The sequence below is a fragment of the Erpetoichthys calabaricus genome, chromosome 2 (genome assembly GCF_900747795.2).
Source record: "Erpetoichthys calabaricus chromosome 2, fErpCal1.3, whole genome shotgun sequence".
NCBI classification, from domain to species: Eukaryota; Metazoa; Chordata; class Cladistia; order Polypteriformes; family Polypteridae; genus Erpetoichthys; species Erpetoichthys calabaricus.
The window spans coordinates 3,353,740-3,375,466 of record NC_041395.2 but is presented as its reverse complement, the minus strand read 5'-3'; the positions used below and the strand labels follow the sequence as shown (position 1 = coordinate 3,375,466).

The following is a 21,727-nucleotide window of genomic DNA, read 5'->3' as shown; positions in this document are numbered from 1 at the left end:
GAGCTGGAAGGCAGTCTCCTTGGCGAGTCGAGCGCGATTGTCATTAACTGAACGTGATGTTCAGATCGACAACCCACCATGATCCTCCCGCAGTATCCTGCAACCCAAAGTGGTGGCTGAGAAACACATCAATTAAAAGCAGGACATTTCAAATATTTTGCTGTCAGAAGAGATGAGATGGACTGCCACCTTTTGTCAACAATTTATTTCATTTTTCTTCTTCCCCAGCAGAGGAGCTTCAATCCAAAGCCATGGTCTTCATGTTTTTAATGTTGTCAAGCAAATATGATTAGAGGACTCCTTCAGGGCTCTCACAAAGTAATCCCACTCTGAGACAAGAGGGGTCGCTGTCATTAACTTCTTCTCCATTTCCATCCAGTTTGAAAGAACGTCACCTGGAAGACCTTTGAGCTCACTTTCTCACAAGTACCAGAAGCCCCACCCCTTCCAGGAGGCCACTTTATCACCCTCTCGGCTATGAGAAGTACGCGCTCAGTTTGAACCTGCGATTGGAGAGAGAACCTTTGTGTATCGCAGCAAAGCCATTGGCTGGCCATTTTTTTGGGGCTCTTTCATTGTATTTTTTTGTCCTTTATTAAACGGAGAACACCAAGCCAGTGTCCCAAATCAACACACTGCCTGCCTTTATTTTATTACACCACACAACTCATGTTGAAGAGTCACCATCTGAGTCCCTCTCAGGTATGTGATACCACCCCAAGCCATTAAGGGGGCATTGCTGTTACCTGTAAGGGCAACTGTCTCCACCCTTTCTGGCCCCTGGGCCATAAAAGCAAGATGGCCCAGATGGAGGCATCACATCTTGTCAAAGCAACCTGAGCAGAGGAGCTCCACATCATAACAGCAACTGAAGAAGCCACTCAGACCGACTTAGCCAGAGTGCTTTTTGTTTCTTTTGAACAACATCTTGCTCTGTTTTTGTTAAAACCTTTAAGTAAAGGGGGATGGCTGGGTTGGCACCCCAAAACTTTATCTGCATATCAGTCTGTCATTGGGCCACACTCCATTGCTGCTTTTGTATCCCCTATAATGCAATTTTATTAGTCCGGGTGTTACTGATCCTCTCAGGCCACACATAAAATGTTCTTCTTCTGTTTTAAGAGTGTTAGTTAGTGTTGTTGCCTTAATGGATCTAACATCCCACCTTCAGATCCCACACCTGACCATTATCTCTATGTTTTTAACATTCCACAACTAACACAGGTCTGCACACTCCATAGGAGCTCATATTCAGCCGTATCTCCTGTTCAAAGCAGCTGTTGGCATGCACTGTTAAGTACCACAGTCTGCCATACATGTTACACCAGTGGTGCCATTGTTGCCTGCCCCTTAGTCCAGACTACACCGTCGTGTTTCTGTTGCTTATTTTCACAACCCTCATCTGACAGTGCAGAATCCAAGTCATTGCCAATATGAAAAACAATGCGCTCTGATTGATGGGAAGGAATGCCTGAAGTGAGGGAGACTCAGCTTATGATAAACTCAAACGACTTTTGTCAGAAGTGAGAGGCACTACTCACACGGCTGGTTGCAGAGATCTTCAAGACAGCAGTACATCTGAGAAGATGGGCTCAACTGGACAGAATTCTGACAGGCGCTTTGTGTTGTACATCCCCTCAGCATGGCCCCTTCAGCATCTGCATAGGATAAAGTAAGCAGGTGTCAATAGCACGCACACATAGTGAAAAGAAACAAATGTCCCTCAGCAGTTCAAAATTGAAGGAAATGCTTTGAACAGAAATGAAGAAGTGAAAACGGACAACACCTGTCAGAGACTAGAAATGCAGAGATACAAATGGCTGCCTGTGAAGGTGGACGGGGGAGTCCCAAGTAGCAGAAGAGCAGTCTGAGAAGACGCTGCTCTGATGTCTGATTGGAGGTCTCGCTGTGTTTTTGATTGAAGTTCATTAGTGTTACTGTAGTTAGGATATAGCGGGTTGGATAATGGATGGATAGTGTTACTGGCTCAGGTGTTCATTCCTGAACGATTGCTGCATGGCAGCTTCTCCCGTGTTTCCATTTTTGCCACCAACACCAGCATGTCAATTTCAGGGACAAGGACAGTCATTGGACATCAAACGGGCAGCTGTCAAGTATGAACCTGGGTGAAGGTGCAAAAGCTCACCTCCATTCAGTAGAATCTTATGATCTGCTAGGGCACTTTCTTGAGCATTTTGGTTTGCATATTTTCTCATTCGTCATTTTGTTTTATTGCATGGCTGTCATGATTTCTATGCCCATTACATCATTTTGCTTCACCTAAACATGATGGTGGCTCAAAGATGCTACCATAAAGATACTGGGTTTGTGAGAAAATATGACAAACATTTTTGGTCACTCTGAGGTAATTAAAACAAGTTATTATCAGGCTTGTGCTTGCGTTTTATACTAGATGGTCACTATTTGGACATTTCTGAGTATTCAGACCCCCCAGGCCATCCCTGACTTTGTGTCGGCTTCATCCCATCAGAGTTGTTCATCTCCTGAGGTCTTATATTAAACCTTTGCTGCAGACATAACAATTAGTGTTGCCAAGACTGAAAATGAGAATAGTTTAATAAAATCCTCAACATATTCCCCACAAAAACACATCGAAAGCCCACAGGTGAAAGTGTTGCATATATGAATAACCCAAAGTAGATGAAAGGAGACTTGGTCTTGTGCCTTTGCCATGCATAGATCAAGCAGCACAGCACAGAAGCCCCTCATCACAGGCTAAACAGCAGCATGACAACACTTACAGGCCGTAAAGCAGCGGGCTTCAGGAACTGTGCAGTTCACGGTGGTCTGACACGTCCCATTTGCTCCTTCACAGCATACCAGCCCACTTATATTTTCGGAGGTGTAAGCTGAGAAAAAGAATCAAAATTAGGAAAAATCAATGTACACTTTTTTTCCAATGTCTTCTCACCAAAGCAATGCATTATGGGTGAGAATCTGTAATAAAATTGATAAGGGGCACTGATGTATCAGAAAACACCTAACACGATCAATGGCATTTACTGGATTCAAACTTACGGCTTTGGGGGCTTGATGTCAATCAGCAGTGACAACTGTCCAACGTGACTCGACACTTACTGTATGTTTATGTCTCTGCTGACATTTTACACACGGATACATACAAATGACTTACAGGGCTGATTGCAGAGACTCCCATTGCAGCAGTTAAACTGGATGCTCTGATTGAATTGTAATGTCACAGCTGCAGAATTGTCACAGAAAGCTTTTGATGCACAGCCTTTCTGCACCAACTGTCCATTATCTGTAAAAAATAAAATGTAATCACCTAAAAAGAAGTCCACAGTGTTCAAGTCCCCATACAAAGATCCAAAAATCGAAATCCAAAGACAAAAACTAAAAAATGCTATAATATCAAAAAAGTGATAGAAAGAAAAGACTCGCGACTACGACTCTCACCTCCACACAAAGCACATTCAGTGAACCACAAGAAACTCGAAGTCCACACCTGCCTTTAAAGGGAGGGGGGCAGTTCCTTGGCAGTGAGGTAAAGGTGGCACTGCCACTTGCAGATCCACCCACAAACCACAAGGAACGTAATACAACATATTTAAACAGATAAATATTAAATGAACAGAGTAAAATGAAGAAAAAAAGACATAATTAGGCAAATAATAAATAATAGAAGCAACTGAAGCCAATGAACAAAAAATAAAGTCAAGAGGAATTTAAACGTAAGCCAGAGGAGGAAATCTGGTTCAAATATAACATCAGGTGGTCTAAATCTTACCTCTTGGGCAGATCTTACCATGTGTCCTGGCGTGGAGGGAAGTCAAGGGTGTATCAGGCAAGCATGATAGGTGTGGGTCCTATCCTCTCTATACAGCACGTCACTAGACCCTGTCATCATGTCCCATGGATTCTAGTATCAGTGCTATTTCAATGATACGCAGCTGTACCTTTCATTCCCTCCAGAGGATCACACGGAATCAGCTGTCTCACTGATAACGCAACCTGGAGGAAGGCGCACCATTTCCAGCTCAATCTGGCCAAGATGGACCTTCTTGTTATCACAGGTATTCAACAGCCAATCTCTGTTCTGCTCATTCTCACTAACACCTGCCAAGTTGTTATGTAACCTTGTACGCTATCCTACACTGACCACACTGCTATGGTCTCTTGGTCTATACGTTCTATACAGCATCTGTTAGATCAGAGAGTATGCAGCACAACTCCTGGTCGAGACTCTGGTCTTGTCACAGCTGGACTGCTGCAATTCATTGTTGGCAGGAGTACCAGTATGTGTCACCAAGCCACTGCAGAGGATTCGAAATGCAATGACACATCTTATGTTCAACCACCCGAGGGGGGTACATGTCACTCTTCTCTTCAAATCACTACATTGGCTCCCTGTACTAAGAGTGTTGGGTTCAAATTATCAATGCTTGCCTATAGTGTAGTCAATGGATCCTCACTCACATATATGGAGACACGAGTGAGGTTCTCTGCTCCACTCAGGTCTGCTAGTGAACAGCACGTGGTGATACCACCTCTGTGTGACATCAGATTTCAGGTCTGACTCTTCATGTGTACCTCCTAGCTAGTGGAACGAGCTGCGCATTTCCATCGAATGGCTGACTCAGTCAGTGTGTTTAAGAAGCATTTGAAGACTCTCTTGGTTGGTGAATTTCTGGCTAACCTATGGAGTGCAACTTACTTTGATTTTGTTCTGAGCTCTTTTCTTGTGGTGATCAAATTTGTCCTTGTGTCTTGTCACATTTGTTTCTAAACAGTCCCCCAGACTGATGTTTACTTGACTATGTTGACTTGTTCTGTAAGTCTCTTTAGATATGTAAATAAATGTCATTGTAAGTGAAATCTGTTTTTGGGGAGAATTCATACAAGCAAGAATGTCACTGTACTCTGTGCATTGGGACAACATTATGGGGACTGCTACTGTCTATCTCTTATTTACTGTCTGCCTATCTGCGTCATGTAGAGGGCATGTTGGTCGGACTTGGAAGTAACACGAAACAGGCATAAACTCAACTGTACACTCAACATTATGACTTCTGCAATTCTTAGCCATGTCTGTGTATGTGGATTATAATAAATGTTCATATTAATAATGACATGATAAGCCAGCCACAGGGTTTGCACAAACCACTGTTTCTTTGTGCCGGTCCCAAGCCTGGATAAATGGGGAGAGTTATGTCAGGAAGGGCATCCAGTGTAAAATTTTGCCAGATCAACATCCAGACAACAATACAGATTTCCATACCGGATCAGTCGAGTCCTGAGTTAAAATCGACTGCCACCAGTACTGTTAGTGAACAGGGTCTTGGCGGAAATTGGGCTACTGTTGACCGAAGAAGGAGAAGAAGAAGGGGGAGACGTGTCCGGAGACAGAAGGACAGGAAGAAGATAAAGAGGATGGAATTGAGGGTAGGAACTTTGAATGTTGGCAGTATGACTGGTAAGGGGAGAGAGTTAGCAGATATGATGGAGAGAAGGAAGGTTGATATATTGTGTGTGCAAGAGACTAAATGGAAGGAGAGTAAGGCCAGGTAGATCGGAGGTGGATTCAAATTGTTCTATCATGGTGTGGATGGGAGGAGAAATGGGGTAGGTGTTATTCTGAAGGAACAGCACGTCAAGAGTGTTTAGGAGGTGAAAAAAGTGTTAGAGTGATGATTATGAAGTGAAAACTGAAGGTGTGATGATAAATGTTGTTAGTGCATATGCCCCACAAGTTGGGTGAGCGATGGGTGAGAAAGAAGATTTTTGGAGTGAGTTGGATGAAGTGATGAACAGTGTACCCAAGGGACAGAAAGTAGTGATTGGAGCAGATTTCAATGGACATGTTGATGAAGGGAACAGAGGAGATGAGGAATGAAGAAGATCAGATGATAGTGGATGTTGCCAAAAAGATGGACATGGCTGTGGTGAATACGTATTTTATGAAGAGGGAGGAACACAGGGTGACATAGAAGAGTGGAGGAAGATACCTATGTATCTGTATCCTATGCAGAAGAGTCAGTCTGAAGGAGATTGAGGACTGCAAAGTGGTGGCAGGGGAAAGTGCAGTTAAGTAGCATAGGATGGTGGTCTGTAGGATGACGCTGGAGATCAAGAAGAGAAAGAGAGTGAGGGCAGAGCCAAGGATCAAATGGTGGAAGTTGAAAAAGGAAGACTAAAAGGTTGAGGTTTGGGAGGAGGTGAGACAGGCACTGGGTGGCAGTGAAGAGTTACCAGACAGCTGGGAAACTACAGCAGAAGTAGTAAGGGCAACAGCAAGAAGGGTGCTTGGGGTGACATCTGGACAGAGGAAGGAGGAAAAGGAAACCTGGTGGTGGAATGGAGCAGTACAGGAGAGTATACAGAGGATGGCGAAGAAGAAGTGGGATAGTTGGAGAGATGCAGAAAGTAGACAAGAGTACAAGGAGATAAGGTACAAGGTGAAGAGAGAGGTGGTGAAGGCTAAAGAAAAGTCGTATGATTAGTTGTATGAGAGGTTGGACACTAAGGAGGGAGGAAAGGACCGGTGAGCTACACAGAGGGGCCAAGCTGAGAAAGATGTGCAGCAGGTTAGGATGATAATGGACAAAGGTGGAAACATACTCACAAGCGAGGAGAGTGTGTTGAGCAGATGGAAAGAGTACTTTGAGAGGCTGATGAATGAAGAGAACGACAGAGGGAGAAGATTAGATGATGTGGAGATAGTCAATCAGGAAGTGCAATGCATAGCAAGGAGGAAGTAAGAAGAGGATGAAAAATGGAAAGGCTTTTGGTCCAGATGACATACCTTGTGAACCATGGAGGTGTTTAGGAGAGATGGCAGTGGAGTTTTTAACCAGATTGTTTAATGGAATCTTGGAAAGTGAGAGGGTGCCTGAGTAGTGGAGAAGAAGTGTACTGGTGCCGATATTTAAGAATAAGGGGGATGTGCAGGACTGTAGTAAGTACAGGGGAATAAAATTAATAAGCCACAGCATGAAGTTATGGGAAAGAATAGTGGAAGCTGGGTTAAGAAGAGAGGTGATGATTAGTGAGCAGCATTATGGTTTCATGCCAAGAAAGAGCACCACAGATGCTCTGAGGGTGTTGATGGAGAAGTAGAGAGTAGGCCAGAAGGAGTTGCATTGCATCTTTGTGGACCTGGAGAAAGCAAATGACAGGGTGCTTCAAGAGGAGTTGTGGTATTGTATGAGGAAGTTGGGAGTGGCAGAGAAGTACGTAAGAGTTGTACAGGATATGTACGAGGGTAATGTGCCATTGGTGAGGTCTGCAGTAGGAGTGACAGATGCATTCAATGTGGAGGTGGGATTACATCAGGGATCGACTCTGAGCCCTTTCTTATTTGCATTAGTGATTCACAGGTTGATAGACGGGATTACACAGGAGTCCCGTGGACTGTGATGTTTGCTGATGACATTGTGATCTGTAGCGAGAGTAAGGAGCAGGTTGAGGAGACACTGGAGAGGTGGAGATATGGTCTAGAGATGAGAGAAATGAAGATCAGTAGGACCACCACGACAGAATACATGTGTGTGAATGAGAGGGAGGTCAATGGAATGGTGAGGATGAGGGAGTAGAGTTGGCGAAGGTGGATGAGTTTAAATACTTGGGATCAACAGTACAGAGTAATGGAGAGTGTGGAAGAGAAGTGAAAAAGAGAGTGCCAGCAGGGTGGAGTGGTGGAGAAGAGTGTCAGGAGTAATTTGTGACAGACGGGTATCAGCAAGAGTGAAAGGGAAGGTCTATAGGACGGTAGTGAGACCAGCTATGTTATATGGGCTGGAGACGGTGGCACAGGAGACAGAGCTGGATGTGGCAGAGTTAAAGATGCTAAGATTTGCACTGGGTGTGACTAGGATGGATAGGATTAGAAATGAGAACATTAGAGGGTCAGCTCAGGTTAGACAATTGGGAGACAAAGTCAGAGAGGCAAGATTGTGTTGGTTTGGACATGTGCAGAGGAGTGATCTTGAGTATATTGAGAGAAGGGTGCTAAGGATAGAGCTGCCGGATAAGAGGAAAACAGGAAGGCCTAAGAGAAGGTTTATGGATGTGGTGAGAGAGGACATGCAGGTGATGGGTGTAACAGAACAAGATGCATAGGACAGGAAGATATGGAAGAAGATGATCTGCTGTGGCAACCCCTAACTGGAGAAGCCGAAAGAAGAGGAAGAAGAAGAATGATATGATAATTAGCATGTTTGTTATTGTTATCATCATTACATTATAAACCAACATGATAATTACAACCCACAAGGTTATTTATGAATCTATTATGCTTACTGTATGTCTGTATTCAAAATGCTGTTCCAGGTTGTTTCTATGAGCGACATGACACGACTTAACTTTACCAGCAAGCGACACCACAGGCAGTGATTCACTTGATGTGAAAACAGAATGTCAGATCCCTGCTCCTACAGCAAGTCCATCATCTTGTGAGTTCCGCAAATGGCATAGGAATGTGCTTGCTAACGTGAATAAGCACAAAGATCAGTCTAGCAATAAGCAATATTTCAAAAAACTCAAAAACACAAAGCCTTACTAAGGAAGAGCTGCCTTGGGATAAACTGATGTATAGCCGTCTCCCTGTCATGAAATGACCTGGTTAGTCGCCGGTGTACAGCGTCTGATCCTGCCTTCTTCACACACACACACACACACACATACACACACTCACCTAAAGTGAAGCAGTAGTCCTGACTTCCAGTGCAGTTGATGTGATTCTGGCAGGTCGAGTTGGCATCTGCGCAGCACACCAGCCCGTTCTCATTAGCAGGAGTAGTGACTGTAATAAAATCAAGAATCACATCAAAAGGAAAATAAAGAGACCCTTTCAGACATGTTTGTCATCTGTTAACAGACTGTGGTATAAAACAGCAGGATGCCATGAAGTGTTGAACCTCAACTCAGTCAGGCAGGAAGCTTCTTCCAATCTGCATTTTCAGAACATTTTAGTCCCACTCACTCGTCAGTTTTTGTTCATGTAGGCCCAAAGTTTGTCTGATTCACATTTCAAGGTCTGACAGCTACTTTGTGAATGAACATCCAAAAACACAGCCTTCTAGTAATCATCTGTGGCCCCTCGTCATTGTTGAAGGCCTGGTTGTAAAGTGTCTGTCATGCTCACTTGCTTTATAGTTTTAAACTCTCCTACTATGCCACCCCTTAATGTCCATTAAACAGAAAAGAGTTGACTTGCAGTTCAAACATTAGTCTAACAGTCAGTCCTCCTCTCGTCTTTCATCAGCCCTACCATGGAAGCCGGAAATTTGCACAGCATTCCTATGTTGGCCTCACAATTGTCCGACCTCGCTCGATTTATGTTCCATGCAGTAAAGACGCTATAAAACTCTGCCTATTAATCTTCTGGTCAGTGCATTGTTGAGAAGTGGAGAGGGGCAAGTCCACTAGGACTCTCAAGTGTTTTTCATAAAGTGGATTTTGTAGTGGTCAGCACGGTGGCGCAGTGGTAGCGCTGCTGCCTCGCAGTTAGGAGACCCGGGTTCGCTGCCTGGGTCCTACCTGTGTGGAGTCTGCATGTTCTCCCTTTTTCTGCGTGGGTTTCCTCCCCCAGTCCAAAGACATGCAGGTTACGTGCATTGGTGATCTTAAATTGTCCCTGGTGTGTGCCCTGTGGTGGGCTGGCGCCCTGCCTGGGGGTTTGTTTCCTGCCTTGCTCCCTGTTTTGGCTGGGATTGGCTCCAGCAGACCCCCGTGACCCTGTAGTTAGGATATAGTGGGTTGGATAATTGATGGATGGATTTTGTAGCTTCAAACTTACCAGTATGTTTCAGACATGGTAGCCTGCTCTGGCTTATCTTCACTTTCATGGTGGTCTCCTGGCCTCCTGGGCTATAGGCACACATGAGTCCATTTCCTGCTTTTAATGCTGGCTTCTCTGTCTGGGGCTGACTCCTTTAGGCAGTGGTGGACACTTCCTGCTTGTTCTTATTTCCAGCAGCTGACCACTCTCTACAATGGGACTTCTTCCATAGAAAGTCTTTATATTATGCCTCTAAAGGTCAAGCAAGCACATTCTGTCGATCACCAGCAGTCTCCTCCTCTACTTTAATCTCAAGGTGATGAAGGAGCTGACGTGGTCATTTTCTTCCAAGCTGTGCACAAATTGTATATATAATTATTTTGTTATTTGTGAGAGTTTCCTCAGCTTTTCTTAGTAGTTATCATCTTTTGCATGCTGTTATTTTGATGTAATCAGAGTGACATTTAACAGTTAGAAGTTTTCTTGGATGTCATCCTTTTGGGCCATGTGTCTTTTCTTCACCTGATCTCTTACAGCGATGACATTCATTGCCACTCATGTTACTTTGACTGCATTACCTAGTGAAATTGACATTTAAACATATAAAACAAATGGAGGTAAAACCTCCAAAGAGCTTGCTCAGCCTGGGCAGATACAGATTATTCCACAGGTTTGGAATTTTCTTGCTTTACTATTTTTTGTCTCTCATTCCGAACGCTGATGATCATCAGTTCTTGTCTCGTTCTTCTTGGTTTTCTGACTCTTCTCGCAGATTCTTCTTATTCTTTAAGCCTCCATGCAGTTCCGTTTGGGCTCATTGCGCACAACATCTCAGTCTCCAGTGGTCAGACTTTTCCAAGCTTGTAGTTGTGACTTCCATGAATGCAACTGTCTATGCAGGCCTGGTGACTGGATGCTGACCATCCTCTCACTCCGGAGTTCCTCTCTTTGGTCAATGTGGATAAAAGCTTTACACCATTCTAGTCTGTGGCTTTGCACAAGAAGAGCTCATGTGTTGTTATTTCACAAATTAAACAATCTGATGCTTTTGTTAATTGTTACGAGGCTTTATATTGTATTGAGGATGACTTGTGTTTACACTCTGTTCTGTGTACTGTGTTGTATTGACCCCCTTTTTATTGACACTCACTGCGTGCCCACCCTACCTGCTAAGGGGTCTCTCTTTGAACTGCCTTTCCCCTATTTTTTTCCCTACAAGGGTCTTTCCTGGTCTTCTTAGAGAGTCAAGGCTGGGGGGCTGTCAAGAGGCAGGGTCTGTTAAAGCCCATTGTGGCACTTCTTGTGTGATTTTTGGGATATACAAAAATAAATTGTATTGTATTGAATGAGGCCACAGAGCGTTATGAATTGTGAATTATGTTCATATATCATTGACCATCTCATCAACCACTAGGTGACCAGACAGCACAATTTACTATGGTGATATCAACACGTTAGGCATCGCACCAAAGACAGGAACATAATATCTGTGGTCTGATTTATCGCATTGGTATTTAGTCACCATATACATCATACTGATTTTCCCAGGTGCTCCACCTAGGACTGGCATCTGCCTTAAGCCCAGCGCTGTGTCCCCCCAAGACCCTGAGCTCAATACAGTGGCTCTGATAACAAATGGATGGACAATACACATCACATCACAAGCCAAGGGTCCTCACAAAGAAGCGTTGATGACTTTATCCATTCAACCACATTGGAAACCCCCTAAATCAGGGAGAGTCAGGGTGGTTTCAGAAGAGGTGGAACTTAAAGTAACAGCACTGGGCAGAAGTAGCAGCCAATTGGGATTAGCACTCAAGCATTTGGTTTCTTTATTAAGCATTAAAAGCAACAAATTAAATCAAAACTGAGACTGAATGCAACAAATCCTGTCTTTCCAAATACTTGATCCCGAATTTCACACTCATTCATAAAAGGGTTTTTTTTGGTCACCATGTCATACAGTCACTTCATTCAGTGCACTCACCAGGCTCATTGCAGAGGGGTCCCTGACAGCAGTCGATTTGAGAGTTGAGCTGTATGTTCAGGAAGACGCTCGCCCTGAGCGGACTGTCGCAGACGTCCTTGGACGTGCAGCCGGCGTACACCTGCTGGCCATTATCTGTTCAAAACAACGGGAAACAGTCAGACACTAAACACTAAAACAACCTGCCATTTCACTGCACTGTATAAAAGGCAGACCTTAACTTGCGGCTTCTCCAGTACTGACCGTGACAGTGGGGACAAACAGACGACATTAGGGACACAAAGTCTGAAAATCAGTGGAGTGCTGTCATAATAAGAGATTTCATGACGTCCTTGAAATAATCAGTGTTTGTCTGTAAAAGGTCTTACTACATAAGTATGTTGAAAATCTATATTTTTAGCTGTTGTAGAGGAAAGGAGAAATCATCCACAATGCCTGCATTTTTCCACATTAATACAGACTACCTGGAAAATATTTCAACCATAATGAAGATTGAAGATCCCAAGGTTGTCTTTGCAATTCACAAGGAGTCTCTGTAATTGGATAATGACAACAATCCAAAGTCTCATTTACCAAAGGTCAATAGCTCAGGTGAAGCCTGTGCCTCATGGGGAGGACTTGGGGAAGGTGACACCAGGGAGCGGGTTTGGGAGTGACAAGCTGATTTGCTCCTCTTTCTATCTGCCAGGAAGAACAGAAGTGGCTGAAGAACAGCTTCTAACTCCTCGCCTTCTGCTTTCTCTTGGATAAAACCCACGCGACATCAGGGAACAGCCGTCATTTTGGAAGGACCTGAAGCGAAGACTCAAATCTCTCTGTAACGTTACGACATTATTTAAAATACAACTCATTTAGCAAAAAGGCTCAAAAATGGGGTTGTCCTTTGTGATGCAAGAAATCTTTGTGGTTCTCCTGGGTTTCTATTTTCACACAACATCTAGGATTCTGTAACCACCAGCCGATGACATCAAGTGTTGGCTGCCATCCTGACAGATGCATTCAGTCACGTGGGGCCAACAGGAAATACTTTCATAATTTAGCTAGGGTACCCCACCTCAGCTTATATTTAGATTTCTTTGCTCTGTCTTTTTCATTCATTTTTCAGTTCTTTTCATTGTTATGATGTTTTTTGTTCATGTTATTCTTTCCAGTTATAATTTGGTAGATGTTTTTAATGTATTATTGTGTTTGTTATGTTTAACCCTACTTTATATGTCTTTTTAATGTGATTATACTCCTAATGTTTTGGGGGTTTAACCCCAAGAGGTAGGCCCACCATGTCCATCACTGCTTGGGCCCACCCCATCCCATAAAGGAAGTTGGAGATGTGAGTCCTGTGCGGTTCATTGAATGTGTGCTTTGCTGAAGTCTGGTTGCCTTATCATAAGTGTTGTATTTTCTTCGATTTTGATTACTAACACTCGATTTTCTCTGCTCAGGTTATTGGATCCTTCTTATGAATTGTGTTTTCGGGACATTGCTTAGGGCTGAACTCCTTTTTGCTTTTTTAAAGTTCTTGTGGCATATGTCACTTTACCAGTCAGAGCTGCCATGGTTCTCCCTTTGATGAAGCTTATTTCAAGTTACAAAAAATTAGAATTTTAAAAACCAGTTTCCCAATCTCCCATTTGCCTAGACAGGCAGACTGCCTGGGAGTGCTCACACCCTTTTGCCATTTTTGTGTATGCAATGTCATAGCAAACAGCAATTAACATAACTGGTACCTCGCTGTCTTTGGCACCTGAGTACAGTGTAACCAACAAACTTAATCTGGGAAGGGCATTTTGGGTTATCTTTATATTGGTATCTTTGGACACATCAGACAACAAATAGAATATACGCTGACACATGAAAAGGTCACAGTCTCCACAGCCAAGGAACGGGGAAGATGAGTCTGCACACCACAAATGTATACATGAATTTAAATTACTTCATACACAAGAACACATTAAGCTGTAGATGCTGTACTGTGACTAAAAACATTAAAGTGTATGACATGATACCATAAAGACAGAGCAGCATGTAGGAAAGCAACCAAGGGCATCATGGGACATAAAGGCCTATCTAGCTTTGAAGGGTTCACTGAATGAAATTTCTTCAGTCTGAACAGGGAAGGTTTTTGAAAATCATACTTTCTTTACTAAGCAGTGAATCATGAAGTTAGTAACATCGGTGGAAGTTAATCAGAAATGCATTTATGAGCAAAGCCAGGCAGCATTTCCTTACGCACAGACTTGCGAGAATCTACAACAAACTAGTGAATTATGGAAATGATCAAGAAGCCTTCCTTCACATCTTCTAAAATGTATTTGGAGGAGATATGAGACAACTGAGCTATTAGCTCACCAAACTAATGTCACAAAGGCTGAAAGCTCTGTTCTTCTTCATCAAAATTCTTACGTTCTTACAACATTATCATTGCTATCACACAACAATATGTTTTCAGGACAGTTTCACCCTGTCATTTTGTTGTGGGTTTTGCTTCAGTGCCGTGATGCAAGTGGATCAAGCGGAGCACATTTTTCCTTCTTTAGCTTGGTCAGCTGTGTGGGTTATGAGTGCAGATGAAGGAAAAGCTGTGGCCTGTGAGATGAGTGAAGTGCAGCATTATCCATATTGTTTCCAAAGATAATGTTCATATTTGGTTCTTCACTACTAACAAACTATTTCTCACTTTATTTTTTAAAACAGTAATAATAAGAATGTTGTAAAGTTAAATATGAAATAAGATCTGCAGCCATGCAGTTTATGAACACTGAAGCTGCATGTCTGTTTGGGGCGCCACTAGGGAATCCATTCCAGGATGGGTTTATCTATTCCCAGGAATTCGGGAATCCCGCATTTCATTCCCGGGAATCCCGGGCTCCCGGGGATGACACAGTGCACGGGCATCTCACATGTGAACAGATTTAGAACAACCGACACTTATTTTTTAATAAAACTACTGCAATATGTTGACACAAATAAAAGACTAACCTTATCTACAAGCAGTTCATGCTGTCATAGAAGTACACGTATCTTTAGTTGTGGTAATAAGAGCGTAGACAGCACAACGTCCTCACAGGTGGCGCAGTGGTAGTGCTGCTGCTTTACAGTAAGGAGACTGTGGAAGATTGTGGGTTCACTTCCTGGTTCCTCCCTGTGTGGATAGCGCTTTGAGTACAGAGAAAAGCGCTATACTGTTTAAATGTAATGAATTATTTGTTGTGTATTTGTATGTTCAGTAACAAGTTAAATTTATATTGATGTTGATTGACATTCCTGTTGTTGGTAATTTCCTGTAGAATGTTAGTGGGTGGGATTTTAGAAGGAAAAAGGTAGTTCTTAAAAAAAAGGTTTCTGTTTCTTTGTTTTTTACGGAGAGAACCTAATGAGAAACTGACACGATTTTACAGTTATTAAAAAGTAAGAATCATATCAATGTCTGTGTGTCGTAATCCGATATTATATTATTATTATTATTAACATGTCCAGTGTGCAGTCGTCCAGGCAAAAGCGTACCTTCATGCAGAGTACGCCAGCTGCTGAGAAAGCACGGTCTGCCTCCACTGAAGTAGGTGGCACAATCATCAGATAAAGATACACTTGTTCTAAATAACGCCCGCCCCGCTTGCCGTTGCTCTGAAACACCGCCATTTCAGCTTTTACTGATGCATCCAGGTTCTTGTCATCATTCTGTGATGGTAAGTTTCTTGGCACAGATAATGTGGATGCAACAGACTGACGCATTGCAATTTCAAGTTGCTGTTCAAAGCTGTTGTCTGATGAAGTGCAAGCTGCAGCAATGGCACCACCTTAATTATTTTCAACTATAACTCTTGATCGGTTTTTACACTTTTACACGCTATATATGCGAGCTTGGCCATTCCCGTTTTCCCGGGAATTACAGCAGTTTCATCCCCGGGAATGCGGGAATGAAAAATGTCCGTGAATCCCTAGGCGCCACTCATATTCACCTGAAATGAAGCAGTGGTCTTGAATGCCGGTGCAGTTCATGGAGTTTTGGCAAGTCCTGTCCATTCCAGCGCAGCATACCAGTCCATTTGGATCACTAGAAATATTAACTGTGAATTGAAGACAATGAATAAATCAAAATGGAATTGTGGGACTGAGAATCCTTTGCATTCTACCAGCTAAAACCAGAACCATCTCCAAGGTATTGCTATTTAACTCTCCTAAAATATTAAATTTATATTTGATTCATAATTTAAAGTTTTAGTTACAGATGTCCTCCAAATTAAAGCTCTAAGATCTCTAGGATTTCTTTCACCTTTTTCAGCATTGCATAGACTGGAGTTGCAGCACCAGGAGCTCCAGCTATTACTTCCATGGCCGTAGTCAATTGACAGGCTCCAGTTACAGGTCTGCGTGGGAATGCAGCCCGCATTAAAAATGGTGTAGTTGGTCCAGGCTGCAGAAAGAAAACAAAAAAATGAAGAGCTTGAAAACAGTGAAGATACGATAAGCTAAGTAATTGACACAGTGAAAAGGTCGTATTAAGGATTGAACCCGCAGTGGATAAAAAGGGCAGCCGAGCATTCGTTTACATGAATGGCACGTAATAAAACATAAAAAATAAAATACAAGAGAAAATAACAGTATCCATCACCGACGTTTCAAACAGTAATGCTCATCTGAACTTCTTTGTCATTACATGCAAAGTGACACACCCGGGATGCAAAACTCTGGTCTCCTTACTGTGTGCCTCTGTGCCCCCCACTTAAGCATTAGAGGGTGGTCTCTGCTCCAGGAAGTCACACAGCATAATCGAAGAGCAGGAGGACACAGGGCTGCCACCTCATTAATGGTCTACAGCTTACCACAAAAAAGCCCACTAAAAACACGCACAAGGCAAACAGCTTAAGCGAGCGGCAATGCAACACTTGGCACATCAGGCTGAACCTACACCTAGGTTTTCTGTTTTCTTATTGTTTTCAGTGTCTTATATTATAACGTTTCTAAACATTTCACATACTATAACATCATGTTTTTCATACTTAAGTGCAGTAAAGTACAAACTAGCATGCATCTCAATGTAATTCCTCCAAAACTGAAACAGCTGATTTCTGTTGTGATGAACGGTGCTTGGCATCTTTAGGATTTTTGCCTGATTTCATTGTAGTTGTTCTGCTGTTTATTTCTTTTAATGTTTTAATGTAGAGAAATGCCAAGCAAAATGACCCCTTTTATTGGCTAACCAAAAAGATTACAATATGCAAGCTTTCAAGGCAACTCAGGCCCCTTCTTCAGGCAAGATGGAATACAGAGACTGGAGTTCCCTGTGTTTATATACACTCTAGGACAAGAAACAACATTGGTAAATCTTTAAATGAGAAATTTTAAATGTAAAAAAGTAATAGATTCATTCAGGCTAGGGTTAATTTAACAAGAGAGAAAAGAACAATGTATTGTCAAGATCTCTGGATAAGATGACTGTCCAACAAAGTCTTTTGAAGTTTGTAATGAGTTTTTCAAAACAATGTGGATCTGTAGTCGGGTTGTCTGTCATTCTGAGAGATGTAAACAATCCTCATATCTGGCCATAAGGCCCATGTCTCTATTCAATCCATGTTGTAATGTATTAAATTTTAGCATGAGTTTAACTTCCCATTCTCTTCTCTCTTGCTGTGTTCTGAAGTTGCCCATAAGCACTGTGACTTTAAAGTCCCTCTCACAGTGTCCATGGCTGTTGAAGTGGGCCGCCACAGGAACATCTGTGTTGCCATGTTTAATGTGGCACCTGTGTAAATTCATTCTCTGGCAGAGTGTTTGTCCAGTTTCTCCCACATAGAGTGCAGTGTCAGGACATTTCATGCAGAAAATTAGGTAGACTACATTAGATGATCTGCAGGAAAATGATCCCTTTATGTGATGTTCAAGTTGGCAGTGTGGTATAACTATATGGTCTGTATCATAGATGTGGGCACATGTTTTGCATCTTTTCTGTAGGCATGAAGATGTGCCATTTTCTGTTGGTTCACTTAGGGAGCTTCGGACAATTAGTTGTTGAAGGTTTGGTGGTTGTTTTAATACAAATGTGGAATGAACATTTTATAGTTTTGAAGCTCAATAACACATGTAATTACAGAGAAAGCCCTAGCCTCACCATTTCTGAGAACAGAAGAGCGGCCCGAGCATAGAACTCATTACCTCAAGTTGCCCAACCATGGGCTGCATGAAGCGCAGGCATCACGGTGTAACGGGTACTCACCCATGTTATAGGATCCCACCAGCACTCCACAAGCAGATGACTGTGAGCTGCACAGGGTGATGCTGTTTTGGCACTCGTCACAGGAACGGCTGTAGCATTCGTTGTAAATCAGAAAGTCATCTAAAATGTGAACATTCAAGCAATTTTGATGAACACAGGTCACTCAGCCCAACAAGCTTGCCAGTCCTATTCACCTCATTTCTTCAAAAATGACATCAATTACTTGGACACTTATGACATGATCCCGTGGTTCTCTGTGTGATGAAGAACTTTCTAACATTTATGCAAAATTTGCCCTTAAGAAGTTTCTAGCTGTGCCCCTACCCGCTGTACTAATTTTCTCCATTTACTTACTTTCAAGGCAGGTGTTGACAACACTCAGAAAAAAATCACCTAGAATGTATTATTTAATGATTTTATCTACTAGATGGAAGCAAAGACGATGAACTAAAGATGACTCACCATTCATTTTCATTACAGTATGGTGTCAAATGCTTGGACTTTGTCTACTGCTGCTTTGTATTTTTTATAATCTGGAGACCAACTGACTGGAAAACCAGACTTGTCATCCCTATCTGGAAAGGGAAGGCTGATCTCCTGGATTCTACAGGGGGATAACACTGCTCTCGGTGCCAGGTAAGGTCCTTGCTAGGGTCATCCTCAATAAGGTCCAGCGACTAGAACAGTCTGGTTGTACGTGTAAGAAGTCTACCATTGACCGAATCCTGGCACTGAGGGTTCTCATCGAGCACAAAAGCGTTTTACTCAATTGATTGAGCTACCCTGTGAGACATTCTGAGACTTTACGGGATCCCCCTGAAGTGCCTGGATATCTTGTCCGGCCTGTGCACTGGTACTGTGAGTGCTGTGAAGAGTGGAGGCAGAACCTTTGCGTTTTTCCCTGTTCTTTCTGGAGTACGTGAGGTGTCTGTTCTGCTCCTACTCTGTTCAGTGCTTGCCTGGACTGGGTGTTGGGCAAGGTCATGGAGTCCAGGGGCTGTGGGGCATCTGTTGGTGAAGATTTACTGATCTTGACATCGCCAACGATGCTGTGATGTTCGCGGAGTCAATGGAGGCTCTGATCGAGGAGTCTGAGTGTCTGGACTTGTGAGGGTCCTGATAGGAACCAAGAGCCAGGCCTTTAATTACTTCTCGGGCACAGCTATCAGCAGTGTGTCTGTCTGTGGAGAGAGTGTCAACCTCATCGAGAGGTTCACTTACCTCGGTAGTGACATTCATGTCTCTTGTGAACAGGGCCGGATTAAGACCCTTAGATGCCCTAAGCACTAAGTAATTTTGGTGCCCCATTACACTAGTAATTCAAAATATTAAAACAATAACAGACTAGAAAATAAAATTTTATTTTATTATCGAAAATTCAAAATTAAACAATACATACTTATAGTAAGAAGGAAAATAATATTTATTTTTGTATGCTTCATTTTATTTTTATCTTAATAATTTTCTCCTACTTTTTTTCCTTGCAAACTCTTTGATTGGATCTTCATAATCGATCGTACGTAACACATCTGCTTCTGTACATAATAGAGAGAACACATCCAGCCTGCCTTGACGCATAGTTGTTCTGAGGGGATTTTTAATATATTTCAACCGAGAAAATGAACGCTCAGCTGAGCAGTTTGTGACCATTAATGTTAAAAATATACAAAAGACAATGTCTACATTTGGAAATGCACACTCAACATTGTCTTCTAAAATTATTTTATAAAGTTGTGCATGACTGAATCTTGTTTTTACATTTTCTGTTGCACTGACCTTATGGCGCACATATAAATGAAACTGGTGAAGTTCAGCTGAGAAATTACTGTTGAAGGAATGAAAACCGTAGATTTACCATTTTGATTATTTAATTTATGTATGGCTTTTGTGTCAATTTAGCAAATCTATTTATACATATTCTTAGTACAAGATTTGAAGAATATTTTGTGAAAATTTTGTTAATAAATCTTTATTAGTAAAAAAGTTATAAACAATTTTATCTAATAGTAATCAGCTGTATGATTTTGACTTTTACATAATGTAAATGAATTTAAAAATATCCAAGAATACAATTAAATAGACTTACCAGAATATTTTTTCCTCAAACTGGGACGATTTTTTGTTTTGCTTAAAACAGAAAATAACACTTTCTACACACTAGAAATTTATTTTAAGTTAAATAACAGATAATTCACGAAACACAACAATTACGTGATAATAATTTTTAATCAACTATTAACTATTATCTAAAAATATAAAAACATATTGTTTTGAATTGAATTATTTTTCACAATATTTTGACATACAGTAACATGGCGTTTAAGGGAATCTCACCATGAAACGGGAATTCCCCATCATAGATGGTACCAGTATGCAGAACGCACTGTGTAAGGCGCCATCTACGAACAGTGACGGCATAGGGAGGTACAGGGAGGCATTATAAATTTTTCATTAAATTTTGAAAATGGCTATAAATTTAATTAATTTAATAATTTATGTGATAAATTCGGCCATGAAAAATTTTTGTGGTGCCCCTTTAACCCTTGATGCCCTAAGCATGTGCTTACTTTGCTTATATTGTTAATCCAGCACTGCTTGTTAATCATGCTATGAAGTCAGTAGATGGTAGCCCGATATCTATGCAGAAGGAAGGAGTTTTTAGAATCCTGCTGCTTCATATTTTACTATATGGCTACAAGTCATGTTCGCTATCCAGTGACCTGTGACAAAGACTGCACTCTTTTGGTATTGTGTCTCTACGGAGAATCCTTGGGTACCGCTGGTTTGACTTTGTGTTTGTGCATTGTCGGCTCACAGGATCCTTATTGCTGAGGACCCAAGTGGATGGATCAGGCCAAGGGGACTTGCTGCCAAATGGGATCCTGACCTGTTTCAACGTGTGGTGGGTGAGGCAACGTGCTGTACCAGTGTGAGCTCCACAACCTGACCTGACCTGACCTGGAGACCAAACATGCACACAGTACTCCAGGTGAGGCCTCATTACTGAGTTTTATAGCTTAAATGTAAGCTCCCCTGACTTGTACTGCACACACTGGTGGCACTATATAGCCAGTTATCCTATTCTCATTCACTCTGACCTACTACTTCAATATTGACCAGTCCACTGTGACCCCCTGAACAACAGAAGCCTGTGACTCACTATCGCAGAGTAACCCTAAACTCTCCCTCAGAGTCCATTCTCATTAGAAACTGACACACACAATTCTGAATGAAAAAGTAGGCACAGTTGACAGTTCACCTGACAAACTCCGTTTTATGTCTGAAGACAGCAGACGCCATAAGGACGATTAATACATTATCTAAACTCTTTCTAAATCAATTCTGTTTTAAATAATTGAATGCATGCTTGGCTTATATTTTTTGCTCCTCTGGCATCTGAAGGATTCCATTACTGAATTATGAAACTTCAGGCAATGCATTTAGTGAGAAAACACTCCGCACCAGCAGATGGAAAGTCTCTTATGTCTCAATGTCATCCATGATAATCACTTCTTATTTTTAAAATAATTGCAATTATAAACCACAGAGTCCAGTAAGCATGAACAGGGTGACCTACTTGGGTTGTTGCAGAGGTGGCCTTCACAGCACTGCATCTGCGGGCTCAAGCTCATCTGTAAAACTGCACTTGCATTTACGGGATCTGCGCAGACACTGTTTGAAGAGCACCCTCTGGAGATGATTCCACCGATGTCTGTATGTGAAGAGATGAAAAGAGAGGAGGAGACACTTCATGGATAAGACAAAGTGT

The 21,727-nt window shown here is 42.1% G+C and overlaps 1 protein-coding gene across 1 annotated transcript in view; it reads right to left on the bottom strand.

Moving 5' to 3' along the window:
* Positions 1-21,727, bottom strand: part of LOC114669449 (uncharacterized) — a 115,636-nt gene that overhangs the window by 41,933 nt on the left and 51,976 nt on the right. Inside the window, exons 26-34 of the mRNA XM_051924011.1 lie at positions 21,536-21,670; positions 17,959-18,078; positions 16,018-16,158; positions 15,704-15,811; positions 11,748-11,882; positions 8,675-8,782; positions 3,155-3,283; positions 2,763-2,870; positions 1,542-1,658 (exon numbers count right to left, since the gene is read on the bottom strand). Of these exons, the coding sequence (XP_051779971.1) occupies positions 1,542-1,658; positions 2,763-2,870; positions 3,155-3,283; positions 8,675-8,782; positions 11,748-11,882; positions 15,704-15,811; positions 16,018-16,158; positions 17,959-18,078; positions 21,536-21,670 (1,101 nt within the window). The remainder of the gene's footprint in view (positions 1-1,541; positions 1,659-2,762; positions 2,871-3,154; positions 3,284-8,674; positions 8,783-11,747; positions 11,883-15,703; positions 15,812-16,017; positions 16,159-17,958; positions 18,079-21,535; positions 21,671-21,727) is intronic.